This window comes from Rattus rattus, chromosome 1, assembly GCF_011064425.1.
Source record: "Rattus rattus isolate New Zealand chromosome 1, Rrattus_CSIRO_v1, whole genome shotgun sequence".
In the NCBI taxonomy this organism is placed as follows: Eukaryota; Metazoa; Chordata; class Mammalia; order Rodentia; family Muridae; genus Rattus; species Rattus rattus.
Genome location: NC_046154.1, coordinates 8,494,152 through 8,515,186, shown reverse-complemented (window position 1 = coordinate 8,515,186; position 21,035 = coordinate 8,494,152). Strand labels below are relative to the sequence as shown.

The window sequence follows — 21,035 nt, the reverse complement described above, 5'->3', positions numbered from 1 at the left end:
CAAGCACAGGCACAGCATAGGCACACATGCACACAGGTTAGTTACTAGTTAGTATGGCTGCTAACTGTGGTCACTGTCACTTTAGAGTATGACTTGCCCCTTTGTTCCGCTTTCTTCCTCAGCCTGGCAGAGTGCAGCTTTCCCTGTGATTACTAACAGAAGTCAGCATGGCATCAGAGGCTTTTCTGGAGTCTTTCCCAGTTCTTGCTTCAGAACACCCACAGGTCTGAGAGTTTGGACTGAGCTGTCTGCTGCTTTAATCAGCTGGGTCTCAGGCCTTTGGGGTAGGGAGAATCGCCAGCCTTACATTGGAATATGCCCGCAGTTAGCCAGCGTGTGGTGTGAGGAAGCTGAGCCCGTTCCTGAGGCTTTGGTTCAAAACCAGCGCCTCAGGCTTCATGCATACCTGCCCTTCCCTCAGACTCCATGCCTGTCCCTCAGACTCCATGCCCGTCCCTCAGACTCCATGCCCGTCCCTCAGACTCCATGCATACCTGTCCTTTCCTCAGACTCCATGCCTGTCCCTCAGACTTCATGCCCATCCCTCAGACTCCATGCATACCTGTCCTTCCCTCAGACTCCATGCCTGTCCCTCAGACTCCATGCCCGTCCCTCAGACTCCATGCCCGTCCCTCAGACTCCATGCCTGTCCCTCAGACTCCATGCATACCTGCCCAGCTCGCCTGGCTGGGAGAGGCTGGGAGAGGCTGGGAGAGGCTGGGAGAGGCTGGCTCTGCGTTAGGCAGCAGTTTATTTTATTTTTCCTCTGCTTATTTTAATTTCTAAGTTATGTGTATCGCTTTGTATGTGTGAGGTGTGAACCTGCATGCTATAGCGTGTGTGTGGGCTCAGAGCACAGTCTGCAGGAGCCGGTCCTCTATTACCCTGGGGTCCAGAGATCAGACTTAGGTGACTAGGCTCACTATGGAAAGGCCATTTCTCTGTCTTCTTGGTTCTAGGGTAAACTCCTGTTCTATAGTCCTGGCTTCCTGTCTCAGTCTCCTGTGAGCTAGGAGATCAGGTGTGATACCACTCTGCTTGGCTTACAGTTTTTCCTTTTGAGATTTTATCGTATGTGTGTGCGTATTTGCCTGGATGTATTTCTGTGCTCCCCATGAAGTGCCCTGTACAGGCCGGAAGTGTATGGTATCGCCTGACACTGGAGTTGCAGATGGTTACAAGCCAAGCATGTGGGTGCTGGGTCCTCTGCAAGAGCATCTGGTGCTCATACCCTCTGAGCCAGCCCTCCAGCCAGCGCCTAACCTTGTTTTTGTAGCATTGTGGGTAGAAACCAGCACTTTGTCTACTGAGCAAGTGCTATGCCACTGAGCTAAAGCACAACCTGTCTAAAGTCCCTACAGGGCGTCTCTGGAGGATGTTGGAATTCAGCCCTCAGTGTGAGGTAGACCAAGGACAGGCTGTGGGCTCTGGGAACTGGTGGGGCCTGAGGGGCCTGAGGAGAAGGCTGAGCACTTCCTGCAGGGTCAGCCACTGTTTGTCCTCGGGGTTGGGCTCATTTGCTTTGAGCACACCTCTCAGCTCCCTCCTTGGCCCACTTTGAAGAAGCTACTCCAGTTGAAGGGGATAGATAGTTAATCCTCAGAATGGTGCTCAGACCTGTTCACCCACGAAGCTAAGCCTGGAGCAAGAGCACGGCCTCAGCAAGGAAGTCTAAAGCTGTCATTCAAGGAGAATTTTTGGTCAGAGGGGCTTTGACCGGTAGAGGAGCCTGAGGGCTTGGCCAGCAGTCCAGGGTGAGTGAGAAGGCAGCAGGGGAGGCTGACTGCTGGAAGAATGGCTAGGCAGTAATCAGTGTGGAGGATTAGCCTGAGGGGAGGGGAGGCTGCCTCTGGTGGCTTGGGACAGGTGGCTTCTGGGGTTGGGCAGGTGATGACTTAGAGCATAGCTTAGGCTAGCACTCAGGACAGCAAGCCCCTCCTAGGATCCCAGACAGGAAGTGAAGGGGCGGGGTGTGTTCCCATCGTAGCCAGAATTGATAGCTTTCAGCTTGTATGATAGATTTTTTTATTTATATTTTTTTTCATTTTGATTTTTCAAAACAGGTTTCTCTGTATAGCCTTGACTGTCCTGGAACTCACTCTGTAAACCAGGCTGTCCTTGAACTCAGAGACACCTCTACCCCTGCCTCTGTCTCCTGAGTGTTGAGATTAAAGGTATTCAGTATGGTAGATTTTATGTTCACACTTCCTGGAGTGGACTCCTTGTTGACTGGCTGGTGCTCTGCAAAGATGGCAACAGAGGTGCTGAGCCTGGGTCCTGGTATTCTGCAGCTTTGTGCTGTGGGGAGGGTCAGATGCCAAGTGATGGGATATGACCGAGGCTTGTCAGAGAGACACTTGCCACAGCTGAGGGGGCTCTCACAGACTGGTGCAGTCAAGTAATGCAGCAGGATTTAGTTTCGGCTCTCCAGCCCAGCAATAGGGGGTTTTATATGTCCGCAGGTATAGAGATTTGCCCCCAGGTTGTCTCTGGTGAGGGCCACACCCTGGAACTTTGATCTGCACTGTTCTTGTTATGTGGCGGTCATGTCATCAGAAGAAAGGGGGGGGGTACAAAATGCTAGAAGGGAGGTCGGGGAATGCCAGGGCCTAGGATGTGGAGATCTGTGTCCCCACTGCACTTGACCTTCTGTCTGGCTTCTTTCCACAGTATTTACGGCAGGAACAGGAGGAGGAGGGTCGGAAACGCTATGAAGCCCAGAAGCTAGAACGCATGGAGACCAAGTGGAGGAACGGAGACATTGTCCAGCCCATCCTGAACCCAGGTGAAAGCCTGGGGCTGGGGTAGAAGTTAGGGGTTGGTTCCAGGGACAGATGCCATTCCTCAGTGCATCTTGGAAGCCACAGGAACCCTGTCATTATTCAGTCAGTCTGCTTCCTGGATGTGGAATTCCTTCCTGGAGCCAGGCTGTGTCCATTGTCCTGCCCTAAGCCAGGCAGACCTCAGTAGCACAGCTGGCAAGGGTCTCCCCAGGGGACCTCTTGCCTCTGTGGCCAGCATTTGTTCTTGTTGACACTCCTGAGTTTGCTTAAGAACTTATTTGATAGAATGCTCATATCTTTAGAAAAGGTCTGTGATCAAGAGATGACCCCAGATTTAAGAGCCATTTCTCCACAGGCTCCTCCTGTGGAGGCCTTTGCCTCTGAGTAGCTCTGTCATTTTCCCACACAGGTGACGAGCCTCAGGCCTCCTTGTGAGGTGGTTGCTTCCCTCTGTTCCCTGCCACGCTGTGTCTGTGGAAAAACCAAATAGGGCTTCCTCAGGTTTGTTGATGCCAGTCAGGGTAGGGTCTTGGCATGTCTGACCCCAGGAACTTGGTGAGGGATTGTCGGTGGGCCCACCTTTAGAGGGACACCAGCACCCCTGCACATGCAGTTAAACAGTATCAAGAATTCTTTCTAGAATGTACTGTTTCCACCTTGCTGGAAATGACCTGGGCTCAGGAGTTCTATGCTGGGTTCCATGATGTCCCTCAGCAGAGGGCTTCCTGGCCTCCAGTGCCTTGGGCTCTGGGTGGGTGAAAGTTTGCCTCTTACTTGGCTCTCAGGCTGTGTGGCCTGGCACTCTGAGCCAGTGTCCATGGAGTTTGCTGCTGTGCACGAGGTGTCTCATCCAGTGTCTGCCTGAGTGCCCATTGTTCCTTTCTCTTCCTCAGTTTACCAGAATTGAGACTTTTGTCTTCTGAGGCCAGAGGACTATGCAGGTTATGAAAGCTTTATTGTTTGTTGGGCTATCTGCCCCCCTGCCCCATCTACTTTTAACAGGAGAGACAGCAGGGGATGGGAGAGAAGGAAAAAATCTGAATTGCACATGGCGGTTCATGCTGGTAATCCCATTGAAGGCAGAACAGCATCGAGTTCAGCCCTAGCCTGGACTGCACAGAGACCCCCAGCTCCCTTCCGTGAGTCCACAGGGCTCAATGGACATTGCATGTAGGGAGGGGTCTTACATACTCTGTCTGTCCATCAGTCTACCTTCCTTCCTCCTGGGGTTGCTAGCTGTGCATGGCCTCTCCCGACTAATGTGAAACTCAGTCGTTCTCACAGTCCATTGCTTTTGGTGATCGTGATTGAAGTCTGCACTGTGAACTCACGGCTTTCCGATGGACTTTTACATGTTAGGTTTGTTTGTCTGTGTCTTGAAAAAAAACCCACATCTTCCTCAGCTGATTGGATTTGACACACAGCTCAGATGTGTGGAACAGGGGTCATGTACGTCATTATTCATTTCCCTTCAATAGCGAGGCTTGAGCAAGTGTTCTGCCACCAGCCATCTTCCTAGAAACTGTGTTTCTGACTTCAGTTTCTTGGCTGAACCATCCTTGTTCTCGTGGGTCCCTGTGCCTGTTCTCCTGCCCGTGTGCTGGGCTGTCCTGGGTGAGTAGGCTGGTAGGGTGCCTACAGAGAGCAGATATTGTAGGCAACGTTTGTGTCATTCCAAAACGTAGCTATTGTGTGACCTTTCCTGGGGAGATATGAGCATCTCACCCCAGACAGAGCAGTGACAACAGGAGGGACCTCTCACCTCATCTCACCTACAGGAGCACGAACAGCGGCACCACCCCTCTCCCCCAGCAACTGTTACCACTTACATACCCTGGCAGGGAGGCCCACACATCACCTCTCGAGAAGTTCTGTTGCGACTGGGGAATTTTGTGAGCAGGGGATTGGTGTGTGTGATCTGCACTGCTTTACTTCAGGATTGCAGAAGCCAGGCATGCTTGTCTGACAGAGCCCTGCCACTGAGTAGCACCAGGCCTCCCCTCCTCTTCTCTCCTATCCTATCCCCTCCCCTCCCTTCTCTTCCCCTCCCTTCCTCTCCCCTTCCCCACTGCATTCACCTTTCGGCCTCACCCCCACCCACTCCTGCAAGTAGAACCTGGGCTCAGACCATGTTGCCTAGCAACCTCTGGGCCTCCTGTCTTTCTGGTAGGTGTCTTCAGGGAGTCTGGTGATTGTTTAGAAGCCAGCTGTCTGTGTTCTTTCTGAGGAGAGGAAACTGCTCCTTTTTAAGCTGCCAGGTTCCTGACCAGCCCAGCACCATGGGGACTCTGCCCACAGACCCTGTTTCCAGGTCTCTTGGGTTTGTGATGCAATCGGCATTACCTCAGACATGACCAAGTGCTTGTCTTCACTGGTCCTTGAACTGGTGTTCACTTCCCTGACTACCTCAGGCAGAGCAGCAGGGGGCCTTGGCAGGCCTCCAAGCTCCTGGTCCTCACTGAGATCTGCCTTCCAGAGTTAACAGTACCCAGGCAGATCTGCCTAGAGCCACCCCTGGAGGGCAAGAGCTAGCCAGCCTGGCTGTTGGACCTCTGATGTCCATCCAGCTCGACCATGATCCTGGTTCCGTCAACACTAGACTTGGGGGAGTATGGTATGGAAAGACAGAGGGAAGCTTCTGGAGTTTGCTTGGGTTCAGTCCTAGGCTTCTGGGCAGCTAACCCTCAGTTGTCTTGAGGGAACAGACAAGGCATCACTGTGCTGCAGGCTGAAGGGCGGGCTTGATGTACAGGGGCAGGGCAGACTCCTGGTAGGTGGACAGGTGCCAAGAGGGCAGTGTGTCCAGAGAGCCTACAGCACCGTGCCTGTCACGTCCCTGGGAGCTTTACTGGGGTCCCTGCATTGTCTAGGAAGGCAGGTCACAGTAACTGCTGCAACTGGGAACCCAGCCTGTTAGTGCACAGAGAGGTGCAGCTCCTGCTGAGGCAGACTGTAAACTGGGGAAGGGTAGAGACGGGGACTCAAGGCCTCTGTTCCGGTAACTTTGTGTATATTTACCACATCCAATATGATAGTGTGCGTGCATGCATGCAAGCATGCATGCACGAGTGATGTCTTCCTTGCCATCCATGGAGTGTGGGTTCCAGAATCCAAAGGTACACAAGTCCCATGTATGAGGTAAAGTGGGGCTTGCATACAACCTCACACACTAGCAGATGGAGCCTACACACGCATAGGCTCCTGTATATGTTAATTCTTTACATTATAGTACCTAATATGTGTAAATGTTATTAAGTGGTTACTAATCTGTCCCCTCTATGTATGTACTGTACCGTACAGTACGTACATACAGTACTCCTCTTCTCCTAGCTGTTTTTGGATAGGGTCTCACAAGATAGCTCAGGCAGTCCTTGAACTGAGCACCCTCTCCTGAGACATGCGAGTACTGTGGCCTCCCCCTTTCCCCAGTGGAGTCAGGCAAGCATGGTCAGCTGTGTCTGTAGGACAGGGAGAGGACAGGCCTGACAGCTGACTGGCTATGCTCATTCTGTCTTCTGTTCACAGTATCTTCCTGTCAGCGCCTTTGCACATGGAGAGCACCTCTCCTCAAGGGCAGTCTCCAGGTCCTGTACAGCCTTGCTGATGATGTGCTGTCCTCTCTGGTGTTTACAAGCAGTGGGATGCACTGGGGGTGTGGTTCTGTATGATTGTGGTTGATGAGGGAGCAGAGCTGTGTGACAGGCACCTGAACTCTGCTAAGCACATGGGGATAAACCTTCCAGTGTACAGGCCAAGACCATGAAGAGGGACTCTGTTTCTTCTCTTGGAGATGTTCCTGCTGCAATCTGGAAGCTTCTTCCTTGTCCATTGCTGACATTGGCATCATTTATAGCGGACATGGGAAATTGGGGTTCACTTGCTTGTCTGAGTGTGAGACTCAGACACCACTGTGAGACTTGAAGCTTCTTTAGTCCCTTGAGGATCCAGTGACTTTTAGTCAGTTCCCAGGACAGTGACTACACCCCAGGTTCCTCCCAGACATACTTCCTAAGCCATGCATTTTATTCTTCCTCCTCCCACTCCACTACTCTTCCCTGGACACTCATGGGTGAGAACACGACACCATCACAGGCTTCTTGACTCACAGCTGAGCTCTGACAGGCTTTTGCTCTCAGGTTTCCTTCAGCTCCAGGTCTGAAGGCAGGACGTATGTCTGATCTTTGATGCTCCCAGGTCTCTGAACTCTGCTTGCTCTGGGTTCTGCTTACGAACTGGCTGCTGTTTTCTGAAGCTTGTCTTTCTTCCTGGTCTGCCTGCTCAGGAGCGGTGAAAGCACAGGTCTCACCATGACACAGCATGCCATTTAGACGTGTTGTGTGCTCTGCTTCTCATGCTGGTGTGATGGTAACATCCCCTCGGCGTCTACAAAGAAAGGTTTTCATCTGAGCAGCACCCCCCTTCTGGTACTGATGTCTGTACTCAAGGCACTTCTGTTTCTGTGGATGTATCTGTTCATAGCAGGCCTCTGTCACATATTCCCTGTGTCACTTAGAATATAGATTGTGGGGGACTTAGTAGTGGCTGTGTTAGACTCAGCCCAAAGAAGGAAGTGCTCACCCCAGGAGCTGTGAACCAGGTAGAAGAAAAGTAGACATCACCAGACCCACAGAGCCCGGGGGAGTCAGCTAAGGCATGTGAAGGAGGAAGCCAGAAGCTCTGTTGCTTCTGCTTGCTGAAAGCTTCCGCGCTTAGTCTCTGAGAACACAGGAGGCAGGAGTGTGACATAACCAGTGTTCTTAAACAGTACGCCACGACAGTGGGGCTTCTCTCCTTCCTGTGCTGTGTGAACAGTAGAGTTCCATGGGAGAGAAGGGAGCAAGACAGTGGCTTGGGTGGTAGAGCTTGGCTTGTGTGCATGAGGTTCTGGGTTTGACCCCCAGTACGCATGCTGGCTCCTGCCTGTAACTGAAGCAGAGGCCAGGGACACAGATACAGACTGAGTTGGAGACCTCTGGGACATGTAAGGCCCTTCTAGCAAAAGAAATAAAGTCAAGCTGGGTGTAGTGAATTCCAGCCTGGCAGTGGTCCATAGTTGACACAGTCAGTGTGAAAACACTTCTGTAAAAGGATTTAGAGTGTGTGTTTCGGGGGGGAGGGGCATACTCATGTGCCTGTGGGTAGGCACAGGCAGGTCATTGCATACCTGTAGAAGTCACCTACAACTTGTGGGAGTCAGGTCTCTCCTTTGACCATGCAGACTTTAGAAGTTTGGTCCGGTCTGTCCTCCCAGCCCCATGCTTCTAGAAATAAGACTTAGACTCCAAATATCTTTACAAATACCTTGGCCATATAGCTAGGCTCTTCTCTAACTAGATATAACTTAGTCCATTTATTCTAATCTACATTGTACCATGTGGCTGCTTACCTGTGCTCAGGTACGATGCATCTGCCTTCCCCTGGGGAAATGCCCCTCGCCTAGCCCTATCTCAGAATCCTTTCTGCTCCCCAGATGGCCACTGCCTATTTCCTGCCTAAGCCCTAGGCCATCAGATTTGTTATTGGCAGATGCCACATCCATACAGACACCAGATATCCCCTCTACATGGATTCAGGAATTGAACTCAGGTCATTAAAGTCGAATGCAAGGACCTTTACACTGAGCTCTCTCTCCTGTTGAGCTGATTGTGTAGGAAAGATTTTTGCATGACTTTTCAGTTGTTTGTTTTTGTGAGTGTGAAGGAATCAAACCCAAGGCTTGAGCATGCTGGGCAGACCTGCTCCCACAGAGCTACACCCAGTACTAGGTCTGATACTTACAAACTGCTCTTCTGATGGCCACCACATGCAGGTCTCGGCTGGCAAAGCAGGCTTGAGCGTGGCCAGATTGGAAGTTGTGAGTGTCTAGTCATGCTCCAGAATGCTTAGGTTTGTGCCATTATAAGGCAGCCAGGTGACGCGTTTGGTGTCCTGGCCTCTTTCTCCTATCTGCTCAGCGATAGGCCAGAGGGATGCTGTGGCTCCCGGGGTAGGGAGGGACTTCAGGGCTTTGCTGACTACCAGCCTCCCAGGCAGGTCCTCGAGCAAATGGGGAGTGTGAATGCTCATCTCTCTCAGCAGAGGGTTCCAGTGTGTGGGCTTCATTGCTTATTCTCCGCTTCCAAGGGAAACCAGAAGCCAGGCAGCGCTGTGAGGTCAGGAACTCTGGACAGCCAGGGTCCTGGTCTTCACGGAGTTGAGTTTAGTGTCCCGTGTACCTTTCAAGGTTTAAAGAAAGTGGCCTAAGCCCGGGGCCATCTGAGTGATCCTAGTTCCTGGGGTGACCCTGAAGAGGCAGGAGATAGGTGAGACTCTCATCCATCTGGACACAGTCACAGGTCGCCTCAGCTGAGTACAGTCTTCTGACAGTGGGGGCTGTCTTGGGCTCCTTGCCTTTGTTGGTGGCAAATGAAGGAGTTAAAGGCCCTCACTTGTCACCTGACAGTCCCACACAGTGGCCAGTATGAAGGTCTCTTAAGAGTCTTAAGACCAGACACCATGCCAAAACTAAGACTGCCTATCAGAGTAGATCTGGTGACTGTCTTAAGGCTCCCGTCTGCAGTGGTTCCAGAGACCTAGGCTCCTTATGCGAGTCTGAAATCAGAGCCTGAGAGCTCTGAGCTGCCTCAAGGCAGATGCTTTAAGTGTTTAAGCCCAGACCCCTAGGTTTTCAGGTTTTCTTGATGGCTGGGAGCTTTAGGTACCTGGCTTTAGTTTGAAGTCCATGTGGTGTGTGTTTGCTTGTACAAGCTGTACAGGACCCAGCCTACTGGAGTAACCAGCAGAGACTGATGTCCCTCATCTGGAGCTGAAGTTACAGTCAGTGTTAGCAGTGGGTTCATAGCTTGTGGATGTCGGCCTCCCTGTCAAATGAAGTCCCTTTCACACCCTCTTACAAGGATGCTGTGGCTTTGATCAGGTTGCAGCTTACTTAATACCTTTGCTCTAACTTACCCGCCTCTTTAAAGCTCCATCTCTGAGCAGTGTTGTGTTGTGAGAATGTAGGAATTGTGGAAACAAGGACCATCCAGTCTCAGGTGACACTGACACTCAGGAGACCCCAGGTCAAGGACACCCTTCCTGCCACCACCTCTTTGCTGCTGAGAAATACTGTTTAAGGCCAGATGTGCCTATTGTTTGGCCCTGGCCCAGCAGTCTCTCCAGCAGCCAGGGCAGGAGCAGGCACCTCTCACTGACCCGAGCGTGGAGTGAAGGAGGGGCGTTTGGCAGATGTGTGTGCACATTGGACGCATAACACCTGTGACTCAGACTATACTTGCTGAGGAGAGGGGACCTGGGGGCATGCTGTCTGCCTCCAGGGGCAGGACATGTGTCCTGCGTTCTAGGTGAGAGCAGACAGTTTACAGCAGCCCTCGGTGACTGGAGCTCTGCTGAGGAGTCTCCTTGGAAAGTCTGCACTGACAGACACACAGAGGGAGGGTCAGCCCAGACCCCTGCCAAGCCTGAGACTTCCTGGGCGATCAGGGAGGACAGAACTGCTGCTGCTGCTTTTGTGTTGTTGGAAAGGAAGGTTAGTGGGGTGGTGACATCCAGTGGAGGACCATAGATAACCCTGGAAACTTCCAGCCAAGGGATGTGATGACCACCATAGGCACACTGTACCCAGGGTGCACTGGGACCCTGATAGGGGCTGCTCAGTATTGCCGAGACAGACAGACCTCTGTTCTCTTCAGAGAAACCTGTCTAAGTGACACTGTAGGTAGACACTTCTGATGACACGGAATTCTGGGCAATGGTGGCCTTGCTACTGTTGGACTGTGTAACAACTGATCTCTTTCCCTTGCTTTTCTAGAGCCGAACACAGTGAGCTACAGCCAGTCCAGCCTGATCCACCTGGTGGGGCCCTCAGACTGCACCCTTCATGGCTTCGTGCACGGAGGTAGGGAGAAAGTTGCTCTAGCCACTGCTTCATCACTTGCCTGCCCTGAACATCCCCTAGGAGGCTGTTTTCCTGCCATCTTCCCTGGCCTGCCCTGAGCATCCCCCAGGAGGCCATGCTGCTTACTGACCTAGTTTAGACTTTCATGTCTGGTGAAGTATAAATTTAAACTTTTAAGAGGTTGCATAAGAAATTACTGAAATACCATTGGTGTCTGTTTTGAAATTGGAAATGAAAGTTGGATGGATGACGATGTTCTAGCAGAGGGTCACATTGAACCTGGGGATCTCAGCTGTCAGGTATCAGGGGAGAAGACATTCTAGCAGAGGGTCACAATGAACCCGGGGATCTCCGCTGTCAGGTGTTAGGGAGAGGGCCTTGCAGAGCCCAGGAGAATGTGCCCTGTAACCCACTGTCAACTCCTATTTTAAAATGTTCTTCCAGATGAACACCTTACTGTTTGAGTTATTGAAGATCTTGCCTCTAATAGCATAGGCCTAAAACGTCCTGGCCAGGATCCTACTGTAACACAGAGGACTTGGCCACTGGCTCTTGGAGGACACTTTTTACTTTTTTTTTTTTTTTTTTCTATTCTTTTTTTTCGGAGCTGGGGCCTTGCGCTTGCTAGGCAAGCGCTCTACCACTGAGCTAAATCCCCAACCCCACACTTTTTACTTTTAACAATGTGTGATGGTTTCTTTGTGCTCTAAGACAAAGATAAGGAACACATCAATTGCTCAAATGGATATTGTCATTCTGGATGAGAGTAAAGTAAACCTTAAAAATGAGTCAAGGGGGGGCCAGAGAGATGGCTCAGTGGTTAAGAGCACTGACTGCTCTTCCAGAGGTCCTAAATTCAATTCCCAGCAACCATATGGTGGCTCACAACCATCTGTAATGGGATCCGATGTCCTCTTCTGTCGTGCAGCTTGTAGACCACTCATACACATAAAATAAATAAATCAATCTTTTAAATAAATGAGCACAAGTTGGGGGGGTGATGTGGTGTCGGGGTCCAGGCATGGTCAGTGCTTTTGTGCAGCACTGTCCTGCCTGCCCTTGTTTCCCAGACCCGCAGTCTCAGTTCCAGAATGCGACTTTCCATTCACTCTGTGCAGATGGCACTGGTGCTTCCCATTCGCTCTCCTGTAGGAGGCTCCCTCCCGCTCACTTCCCAATTGCTCTCCGGAAGAAGGCTCCTCCTGCTCACTTCCCATTCGCTCTCCTGTAGGAGGCTCCCTCCCGCTCACTTTCCCCAACTCAGGTGCTTCAGTGTGGGTTTCTGTTGTTTGTACCAGGAGTCCTCAAGATGGGGACCAGACTTTAGCTCTGCCTTGGAATAGCGCCCTCCGCAGAGGGCAGAGGGCAGAGCTTACTGTTGAGGTGGAGGTGGGTCCTTTCCCTTTTGTGAGGCTCTGCTTTCAACACCACAGGTGTTGGCCTGGCCTGCCTCACTGAGTGCTGTCTGCATGCTCTTTATAGCGAGCAGTACTTTCCAGGCCTGTGACAGTCTCTCTTTCCACCCTGAGAGCAGCTATGTCCTTGTCACCATCTCCACATCCCTACCTCACTGGCCTCAAATCCCAGGGGGACAGCAGCCCTCCCTGTCCTCTGAGCACTGCCACCCCACGCCCAGGCTTCTTGGAGACTGGTTCTCCAGCGTCCATAGCTCTGTCTGCGACGGTGAGGCTGGGCTGCAGCACAGGCTTGCGTGGTTTCGTCTTAGTTTCCACCACAGCTAGCAGTCCCATCTCACTGTGTCCTTGATGAAAGGACACATCCTGAGGGTGTTCTCTTGGCTTTGCCTGTGAGAGGCATCAGCAAGAGTAAAGGGAAAGAGGAAGAGTTCCTGGAAGCCCCTGAGAGGCTGCGCTTGCTCACAGCCTGTCATCCATCCTAGGATGTAGGCCCTGCTTTTACCGTGTGAGTGAGAAGTGTTTCCAGTAGCCACATGATGCTTGGTGCCTGACTTCCTGGGAGCTCCACTTTGTGTGTGTTTTATAAATGTGCCTCCTAGTTTTTACAGACCCCAACTTCTCCTGCATAGCTGTTGGTCCCTCAGAAGAGGGTGAAAACAACACTAGAGCTACTGCCCCACTGTGCTTCCCTGTAGAACATGGTCAGCAGGCGACTAAACTCACTTGAGTCAGTCTTAACCTGTAAGGCAGGAGAGGCCAGTCACACGGGGCCGGACGAGCCTCAACAAGGGTGACTGTTGCCTAGTCCCTGGTTCTGTGCCGCAGCACTTTGGAAAGGTGCTGACTGGGCTTGGCCCTGCTGGTAACAGAGTTGTAGAAGGTGCAAAGGGAACCTTTCTGGTTGGAGGTGATTGTTTTCCTTCCAAGAGGAAGCTCTGTGAGTTCAGGCACTGGTATGCAAGCGCACATGGGACTGTGACTTCATCCATCTTAGGGACCCCACGTGAGCGTCTCATAGCCCCTCATATCCTGGAGTGCAGTGTCAGTCTGGGAAGGACCCCACGTGAGCGTCTCACAGCCCCTCATATCCTGGAGTGCAGTGTCAGTCTGGGAAGGACCCCACGTGAGCGTCTCACAGCCCCTCATATCCTGGAGTGCAGTGTCAGTCTGGGAAGGACCCAACGCGAGCGTCTCCCAGCCCCTCATAACCTGGAGTGCAGTGTCAGTCTGGGAAGGACCCCACGTGAGCGCCTCACAGCCCCTCATATCCTGGAGTGCAGTGTCAGTCTGGGAAGGACCCCACGTGAGCGCCTCACAGCCCCTCATATCCTGGAGTCAGTGTCAGTCTGGGAAGGACCCCACGTGAACGTCTCACAGCCCCTCATATCCTGGGGTGCAGTGTCAGTCTGGGAAGGACCCCACGTGAGCGTCTCACAGCCCCTCATATCCTGGAGTGCAGTGTCAGTCTGGGAAGGACCCCACGTGAGCGTCTCACAGCCCCTCTCACAGCCCCTCATATCCTCATATTCTGGAGTGCAGTGTCAGTCTGGGAAGGACCCCACGTGAGCGTCTCACAGCCCCTCATATCCTGGAGTGCAGTGTCAGTCTGGGAAGGATCCATTTCCTTTCTGTCCTTTACCAACCTGGCCCCTCCCCCTCCTTATGCTACAGCTTCCTGGGGTGATTGACAGGTATTGGAATCAGTACAAGTGAGGAAGGTCCTGAGGGCCGCCCTGCAGCCCCTTTCACAGTGAAGCCTAGAAGAATTGTCAGTCTCGACTTACAAAGCTCTAGCCTCTTTGTTGATGCTTTATTTCTTGAAGTTCATTATTTTGAGCCTAAAGCATGACAAAATGTCACTACCTCTTATTCCTTTTCCCCGTCTTGTAGCTACTTTAAATACTGCTTCTGTGCTTCTAAACCTCAGAGGCGTCTGGCCATCCTAAGTGTAAGATCAGACGGTGACTACAGGAAAGGACTTAGTTGCCTTCTGGGTAAGGTGGTGACCACAGCACTCACAAGTGCCTGGTAGTCTGTGTCCAGTCGTGGCTCCGGGCCAGGGGTTCTGCAGACTTCACCTTTCAGGCTGCTCTCTGTGGGGTTCCGTGCCTCACCTGGGTGTGATCCCTGGACTTGGGCTTTCTCTGCTGGCTCAGGTGGGCTCCATCCTCCAGTGGCTTCCTACAGCAGGTAGCAGGTGGACTAGGATGAAGATCTGCTGGAAGAAAGCCCCAAAGAGCAGAGCTTCCACAAGGGTCAGTGTGGCCATGAGGGACCAGGGCCCAAGTAGCAGCTCAGTAACTGTTGGCTGGGGGTGGGGCACGGGGCCATGGCCCTCTGGTGCTGTGTGATGCCTGTCAACTCGGTGAAGGAAAACTTCACTGCAGGCACATTCTCTGTTGTGGGGTGGGGGGTGGGGGGTGGGGGTGGAGTTTTCCATACTTTAGGGGAGTCCTTCCCACAGAAGTATGTTCCACATCTTCAGCTTCCATGGTTTGATGTAGGAAATGAAGGGCTGGGTTCTCTTATACCTGCACATTGGGGCCCTACTTCTGCTGGCTGCTGATGTCGCCCTCACTGTTAATTCAGGCCCCTGATCCATTGGCTCCCCCTGGTCGTCATGTGACTCCCCCATCGACTCCAGCACTGTGCTACTGTTTCCTGTATAGTGGCATTGGACTAGAGCTGTTGAAAGCTGTGCCAGGCCTCACCAGCAGTCAACAAGGCCAAGGGACTGAGAACTGGCATTTCTCTCAGGGTCAGTGGGGCCTAGGGTTTCCATGCTGCTCTGGAGTGCCTCTTAGGAGGGTGTACTTCACTGAGGGGCCCTGTGGTGCCTGTTGGGCTCTGACCTGCCAGGTGCTGTGACCTCCCTTTCCTGTCTGGCAACCTTTCCAGTGTCTCTGTCTTACTAGGTGGAGACGTTCAGTTTGTGGGGCAGCCTTGCTGTCTCTGCCTCTTGGCTGTTTTATTTGGTGTTTGCAGAGCCAAGCCACACTCCTCTGCCTGCACCTGTAGGGCTGAGCATTGGGTTTTTCTGAGAAATACAGATGAGTCCTTGGGCCTCCCGGGTCCAGCCAGACCTCTGTCCATATGGTCTGGGTGGCAGCCTACAGTAGAGCGGGCTCTGTAGCTGGAAGAGCTGCCCAGAGCCCATTTCTGTGCTGTCAGGAGGAGCTGGGTGAAGAACCTCATTCCCACGGTGACTGATCCTCCTCTAATAACTTCCTGAAGGTGCCAAGGGACTTCGAGAGAGTTGAGAAAGTCATAGTCAAGGATAGACTGGGGGACAGTTACAGCTCCATTCCAGATGTTTGGTGGCACCCCAGACCATTTCAGTCATGCCTGTCTCGCTGAGACATGGCCATAGTTGGTGCAGTTTATTTTCTCAGTCTCAGGACAAGAGCTGTGAAGGGTGGTGGTAAGCTCTGCTTTAGAAAGGACTCGTCTGTTTTAGGTTTAGTTCTGGATTGTCTGGCTCTGCTGAGATGCACCCAGGCAGGGCCTACGGGGAAGGAGTTTGATGGCTACTGAGGCCAAGGTGCTGAGGGACACACTTGTAGGAAACTGGGACAAGGCAGTTTGTCTTGTCTGATGTTTGGCAGTTCTCCTGGTGCTCGAGATCAGTTTGCCAGGCATGTGCTCTGACTGCAGCCACACCTCTCAGGATGCTGACAAGGTGGTGCATGATGGGTGTGTGAGACCCTGCCTCAGAAAAACAGGATCCCCGCCTCCTGTAGGGTACAGCCTGCTAAGATGAGCTGGGCGGGTACTCCATAGGTAAGGTGCGCCCTGGCTGGGGCTGATGATTCATGGGGCTGAGGAGACGTAATTAGCATGTGCGTGTGTCTCAGCAGCTCAGTAACACTGTTCTCACACCCTCCCTCAGTATAAGCTAAGTGTGTTATTATGTGTGTCTGTGTGCAGGAGAGGAGGGGGCAGGGCCGTCCAAGGCCACCTCACTGGTCTGCTTCTCTCCCTGTGGGGCTGAGCTCAGGTTGCCAGGTTTGTGCAGCGGGTGCCTTCACCTGCCGAGTTGTCCTCTTGCTCTTATCCTCAGTTTCTGAAGAGCCCTGTCACTCCCCACAACCCTGAGGCCCCTATCTGTGTTCAGCCCTCATTCCTCCTCCTCCCTCACTTACTCACTCACTCCCACTCCACCACCCACCACTCTTCACTCCCCACTCCCCTCCTCCTCCTCCCACTCACTCACTCCACCCTCCTCCTCCTCCCCACCCACACACTCCCACTCCTCCTCCTCCCACCCTCCTCCTCCCCACTCCCCCCTCCTCACTCACACCCACCTCCTCCTCCCCCTCCCCCTCCCCCTCCTCCCCCTCCACACCTCCTCCTCCTCCTCCTCCTCCTCCTCCTCCCTCCTCCTCCACCCCACCTCCCACCCTCCTCCCCCCACCCCCTCCCTCCTCCTCCCCCCTCCCCACCTCCTCTCCTCCCCTCCCACCACCCTCCCTCCTCCCCCCTCACTCACTTCTCCCTCCTCCTCCTCCCTCCTCCCCCCACTCACTTCTCACTCACTCCTCCCCACCCTCCTCCCTCCCCCTCCCCACCCACACCTCCTCCCCTCCCCTCCTCCCCCCTCCTCCCTCCCCCCTCCTCCCTCCTCCTCCTCCCCTCCCCTCCCTTCACCCCTCCTCACCCCCTCCCCCCCACCCCTCCTCCTCCCTCCCCCCCCCTCCACCCCCCCCTCCACCTCACCTCCCCTTCTTCCTCCTCCCTCCTCCTCCTCCCTCCTCCTCCCTCCCCTCCTCCTCCTCCCCACCCCTCCTCCCCCACCCACTCCTCCTCCCCCTCCTCCCCTCCTCCCTCCTCCCCCCTCCCCCCCCTCCTCCTCCTCCTCCCCCCCCCCCCCTCCCCCCTCCCCCCTCCCCCCCTCCCCACCTCCTCCCCCTCCCCCTCCCCCCTCCTCCCTCTCTTACTCCTCCTCCTCCTTCTCTTCCTCCTCCTCCCCTCCTCCTCCTTCTCTTCCTCCTCCTCCCCTCCTCCTCCTCCTCCTCACCTCCTCCCTCCTCCCTCCTTCTCCTCCTCCCTCCCCCCACCTCCCCCCCCTCCTCCTCACTCCTCCTTCTCCTCCTCCCTCCCCACCCCACCTCCTCCTCCCTCCCACCACCCTCCCTCCTCCTCCTCACTCACTCACTTCTCCTCCTCCCTCACCACCTCCTCCCTCCTCACTACCTCCTCACCCTCCCTCCTCCTCCCTCCTCCTCCTCCTCCCTCCTCACTCCTCCTCCTCCTCCTCCTCCTCCTCCTCCCTCACTCCTCCTCCTCCACTACTCACGTCTGGGTGGAGGGGGTGGAGCACTATAGGTCAGAGGAGAAGGCCTGTCTGAGTTGGTTCTTTCCTTCCACTGTGTGTGGGTGTTGGTGCCAAGCACATTTACCTGCAATGCTGGCCCTGGCTACTTTAGACATGGCCCTGGCTACCTTGCCCAGCTGGTCTTGAACTCCTGGACAGAAGTGATCCTCCTGCCTGACTCCAAAGTTGCTGGAGCTACAAGTGTGTCCCGCTGTCCACAGCTCTGCGTTCAGTTTTGTTGTTTCCTTTATTATGGGCATGGTTGAGCATTTGTGCAGTGTGATCATTTGGTTTTTCTTTTTACTGTAAAGAGAGAGTCTGGATACCAGAGACCTGAAGCAGGGTCTGGAGTGCCTGAGCATCAACTTGGCAAGAACCCTGCTGCCTGAGAGCAGGCTGGGCCCGGAGAAATAAAGTCTGCATGGCACAGTACTAGAAAGTAAGGGAAGGAGCTGCTTCTGCACAGAGCTGGGGCCAGGGTCGGATGTGTTCTCAGAGGAAAGTGGGTGGCTTTGAGCCTGTGCGACTTAAAAAGAAAAATTAAAAATACCAAAGTGTTGGTGCTGAGAAGAGAATAACAGAATCCGCCCCTGGAAAAGAGGAGGGTGGGCTTGTGGGGCCTTCTTTCCTACCTCTGTCTTGGGCCTCTGGGTCCTTGCACCCCTGCTAGAGCCACATACACACACAGACACACATAGACACACACACAGACACACATACATACACACTCACAGACACACACACACACACACACGCACACACGCACAATGTGGATAAAGAGGACAACTTGCCAGAGATGGTTCTTTCCTCTCACCATAGGTCTACCTTAGTGGCAAGAACCTTTTTACCTGCTGAACTATGTCTGTCTGTTTCCTGAAGTTCCCACTTTTGACATTTTGTTGCTGTCTTTAGAAACGTGTGGCTGTCTGCACACTCACTGCTGGAAATAACCCCTGTTAATTGCCTTAATTAAGACTGCACGAGGGACTCCTTGGTCCTTTCCCAGTGCTGCTGGGTAATAGGACCCAGAGGACCAGGGCCATGTGGGTGCTCTCAGTCACCTGCATCCTCTAATAGCCTCTTGTCATCAGCAAAGGGTAGGATATATAAAGTAAGACGAAGTTACTATCATCTGCTTAATATAGGAGGCTGGCACCCACACTCCGTCAGTTGGGATTAAATATAGAAATGGGGGCATCTCAGATCCCCACCCACAGAGCAGGCGGCGCTGGCTTCAGCTTTGAGCTGCTGTTGCTGTGGGTTTGCAGGCCTAACCCAGCCAGCCAGCAGGCCTTGGGAAAAGAAAATTAAGCCTCTATTTTTAATCCAGTCAGCATGTTGTCAATACTTAAAGAAAAATCAAAACAAAGATCTTTAAGCAGTTAAATGTTAAGATGCAAAAATATCTCAACTACCCAGTGTTTATATACGTGTTGGTGGCCATGCAAGCCTGAGCCTTTCCTTTCCCATAATTCCTGAAGTGAACACGTCTCCACGACAGCAAATGCTACAATTTTGTTGTCATTTTTGAATTGCCAATCTGGAGAGTCTGGGACAACCCACGAAGGGTTGTGTAATTTACCAAAGTTTTTTTTTTTAATTGGGGTGCGTGTGTGCGTGTGTGTGTGTGTGTGTGTGTGTGTGTGTGTGTGTGTGTGTGTGTGTGTGTGTGTGTGCGTGTGTGTGTGTGTGTGTGTGTGTGTGTGTGTGTGCGTGTGTGCGTGTGTGTGTGTGTGTGTGTGCGTGTGTGTGTGTTGGGTACTAGCTGTGTCTGAATGGGAAGCAAGTGAGGAAGCTTTCTGTGGACACCTGGGAGAGGCGCTTTATAGATAACTTGGCACTTGATAGTTGTGTGAACAGGCAGGAAGGGAAGGTGGGATGTGGCTTGGCGGGGCTCCTCTGGGAAATGGTGTCCATCTGGACTGACTGACAACAAAGGCAAGACGGAGCAGACAAAGGCCTTCTTAGACTGCTGTGCACCCCACGCTGGGTCTGAGGCAGCCGTGTGTGATGTAGACAGTGCTAGTTTGTGATGGAGCCCTCAGAAGACTTTCCTGGAAGAGCTTATGCCTGTTTTCAGTCATTTCTGTAACGGTTGACACCCAGCCCTCCTCAGACGGCCTCGCATAGCCATGCTGACCTGAGAGTCAGTTTGTAGCTGAGGATGGCTCCAGCCTTCGCTTCCTCAGTGAAGGACACCAAGCTTGGTCTCTGTGGTGCTGGGGCTGGAGCTCAGGACCTCAGTGTCTGTCCTGCTGCTCGTGTCCTCCTCCTCTCTCCCACCTCGTAAGAAGCAGGTCTCAGCTCAGACCCAGATAGCACACTCTTCTTTACTGGGAAGGGAGAAGAGAAGGCTGGGCCTGAAGGTTTGTTTTATTTTAAGTTCTACTTTTTAAATTGTGTGTGTGTGAGAGACACACACTCGTATGTATATGTGTGCAAGCCTGTAAAGACCAGAGGCATCAGATTGCCGTCGGGCTAGAGCTAGAGGTGGTGTGAACCGACTGATGTGGGTGCTGCAACCAAACTCCAGTCCTAGGCACTGAGCTGTCTCTCCAGCCCCTTGGATATTTATAATAAAACAAGTCTCCATGGTTTGGGATGAGCTCAGTCAGAGGGCGGTGGTGCAGGTAGAAGATTGGCTGTAATGGAGGCCAGCTCTCCTCCCTGGGTGTTGTGGTCACATCTACGCCAGTGCAAACACAAGTGCAGTCACCGACTGAGCACACAGGAGGCTCTGAGGCCTTTGAACTGGTTCCTGGGGGGATTTAGGAGAATTTGGGGCGGAGGCTGAGATTGTGAGACTGTGGTGGAGCTCAGAGCAGGACATTGGTAGAGCATGGACAGTATCGCCAAGCTCAGGAACTTCAGGAGGGAATTGGACAGGAGACCATTTGTGCTGTGTTCTGGCAAAGGCCGTCTGCATTTTGTCACTGTCCTGAACCTTTGGGGCTGAACTGAAAAGTATTGGATTAATAGGCAGAGGAGAGCGTTTGCTTGTAGCTTGAGTCGTACTGATTGCTTTTAGCTAGGTTTACACTGAGAACTGAGGGGGAGAAAATCAACAAAGTTTTGGGTTTTTTTCTGTCAAATTTGGGTTGAGAAGGGGTACATTTAGAGTTGTGTGTGTGTTGATGGTGGTAGGTGTCATTAAAGAGAGATTAGTGACATTAAAGTGGAATCAGGAGCCAGTGGCCCCCACCAAGCCTGATGGCCCGAGTTTGGTCCTCACCCACACGGTAGCAGAACAGACACAAATAAAGGAAAAGGAGGGAAGGCGGCTTGCACCGAGGCAGTGGGAGAGATGCCGTGACGTCACAGGACACCACAGACTGCCACTCGAGACTGTAAGACTTATTTGAGAAATGTGGCTTTATGCTGACTGTGGTGGTTCACACCTCTAATTTTAGCACTCAGGAGGCGGAGTTGGATGGATCTCCGTGAGTTTGAGGCTAGCCTAGTCTACCTAGCAAGTTCCAGGATAGCCAAGGCTACACAGAGAAACCCTGTCTCAAAAAAACTAACTAAAACAAATAAAAGAGACTGGTGCAGAGATCTCCGTGTCTGTCTCACAGAGAGCTGCCCAGGCATTCAGAAGCCATTGTAGCCATGGTTGAGGGGAG

At 52.9% G+C, this 21,035-nt stretch overlaps 1 protein-coding gene across 3 annotated transcripts in view; it reads left to right on the top strand.

Annotated features, from left to right (window-relative positions):
- Acot7 (acyl-CoA thioesterase 7) overlaps nucleotides 1-21,035 on the top strand; it is a 91,091-nt gene that overhangs the window by 47,448 nt on the left and 22,608 nt on the right. For all 3 annotated transcript variants that reach the window (XM_032893935.1, XM_032893927.1, XM_032893943.1), the window contains exons 5-6: nucleotides 2,671-2,785; nucleotides 10,594-10,680. In XM_032893935.1, coding sequence (XP_032749826.1) covers nucleotides 2,671-2,785; nucleotides 10,594-10,680 — 202 coding nt within the window. The remainder of the gene's footprint in view (nucleotides 1-2,670; nucleotides 2,786-10,593; nucleotides 10,681-21,035) is intronic.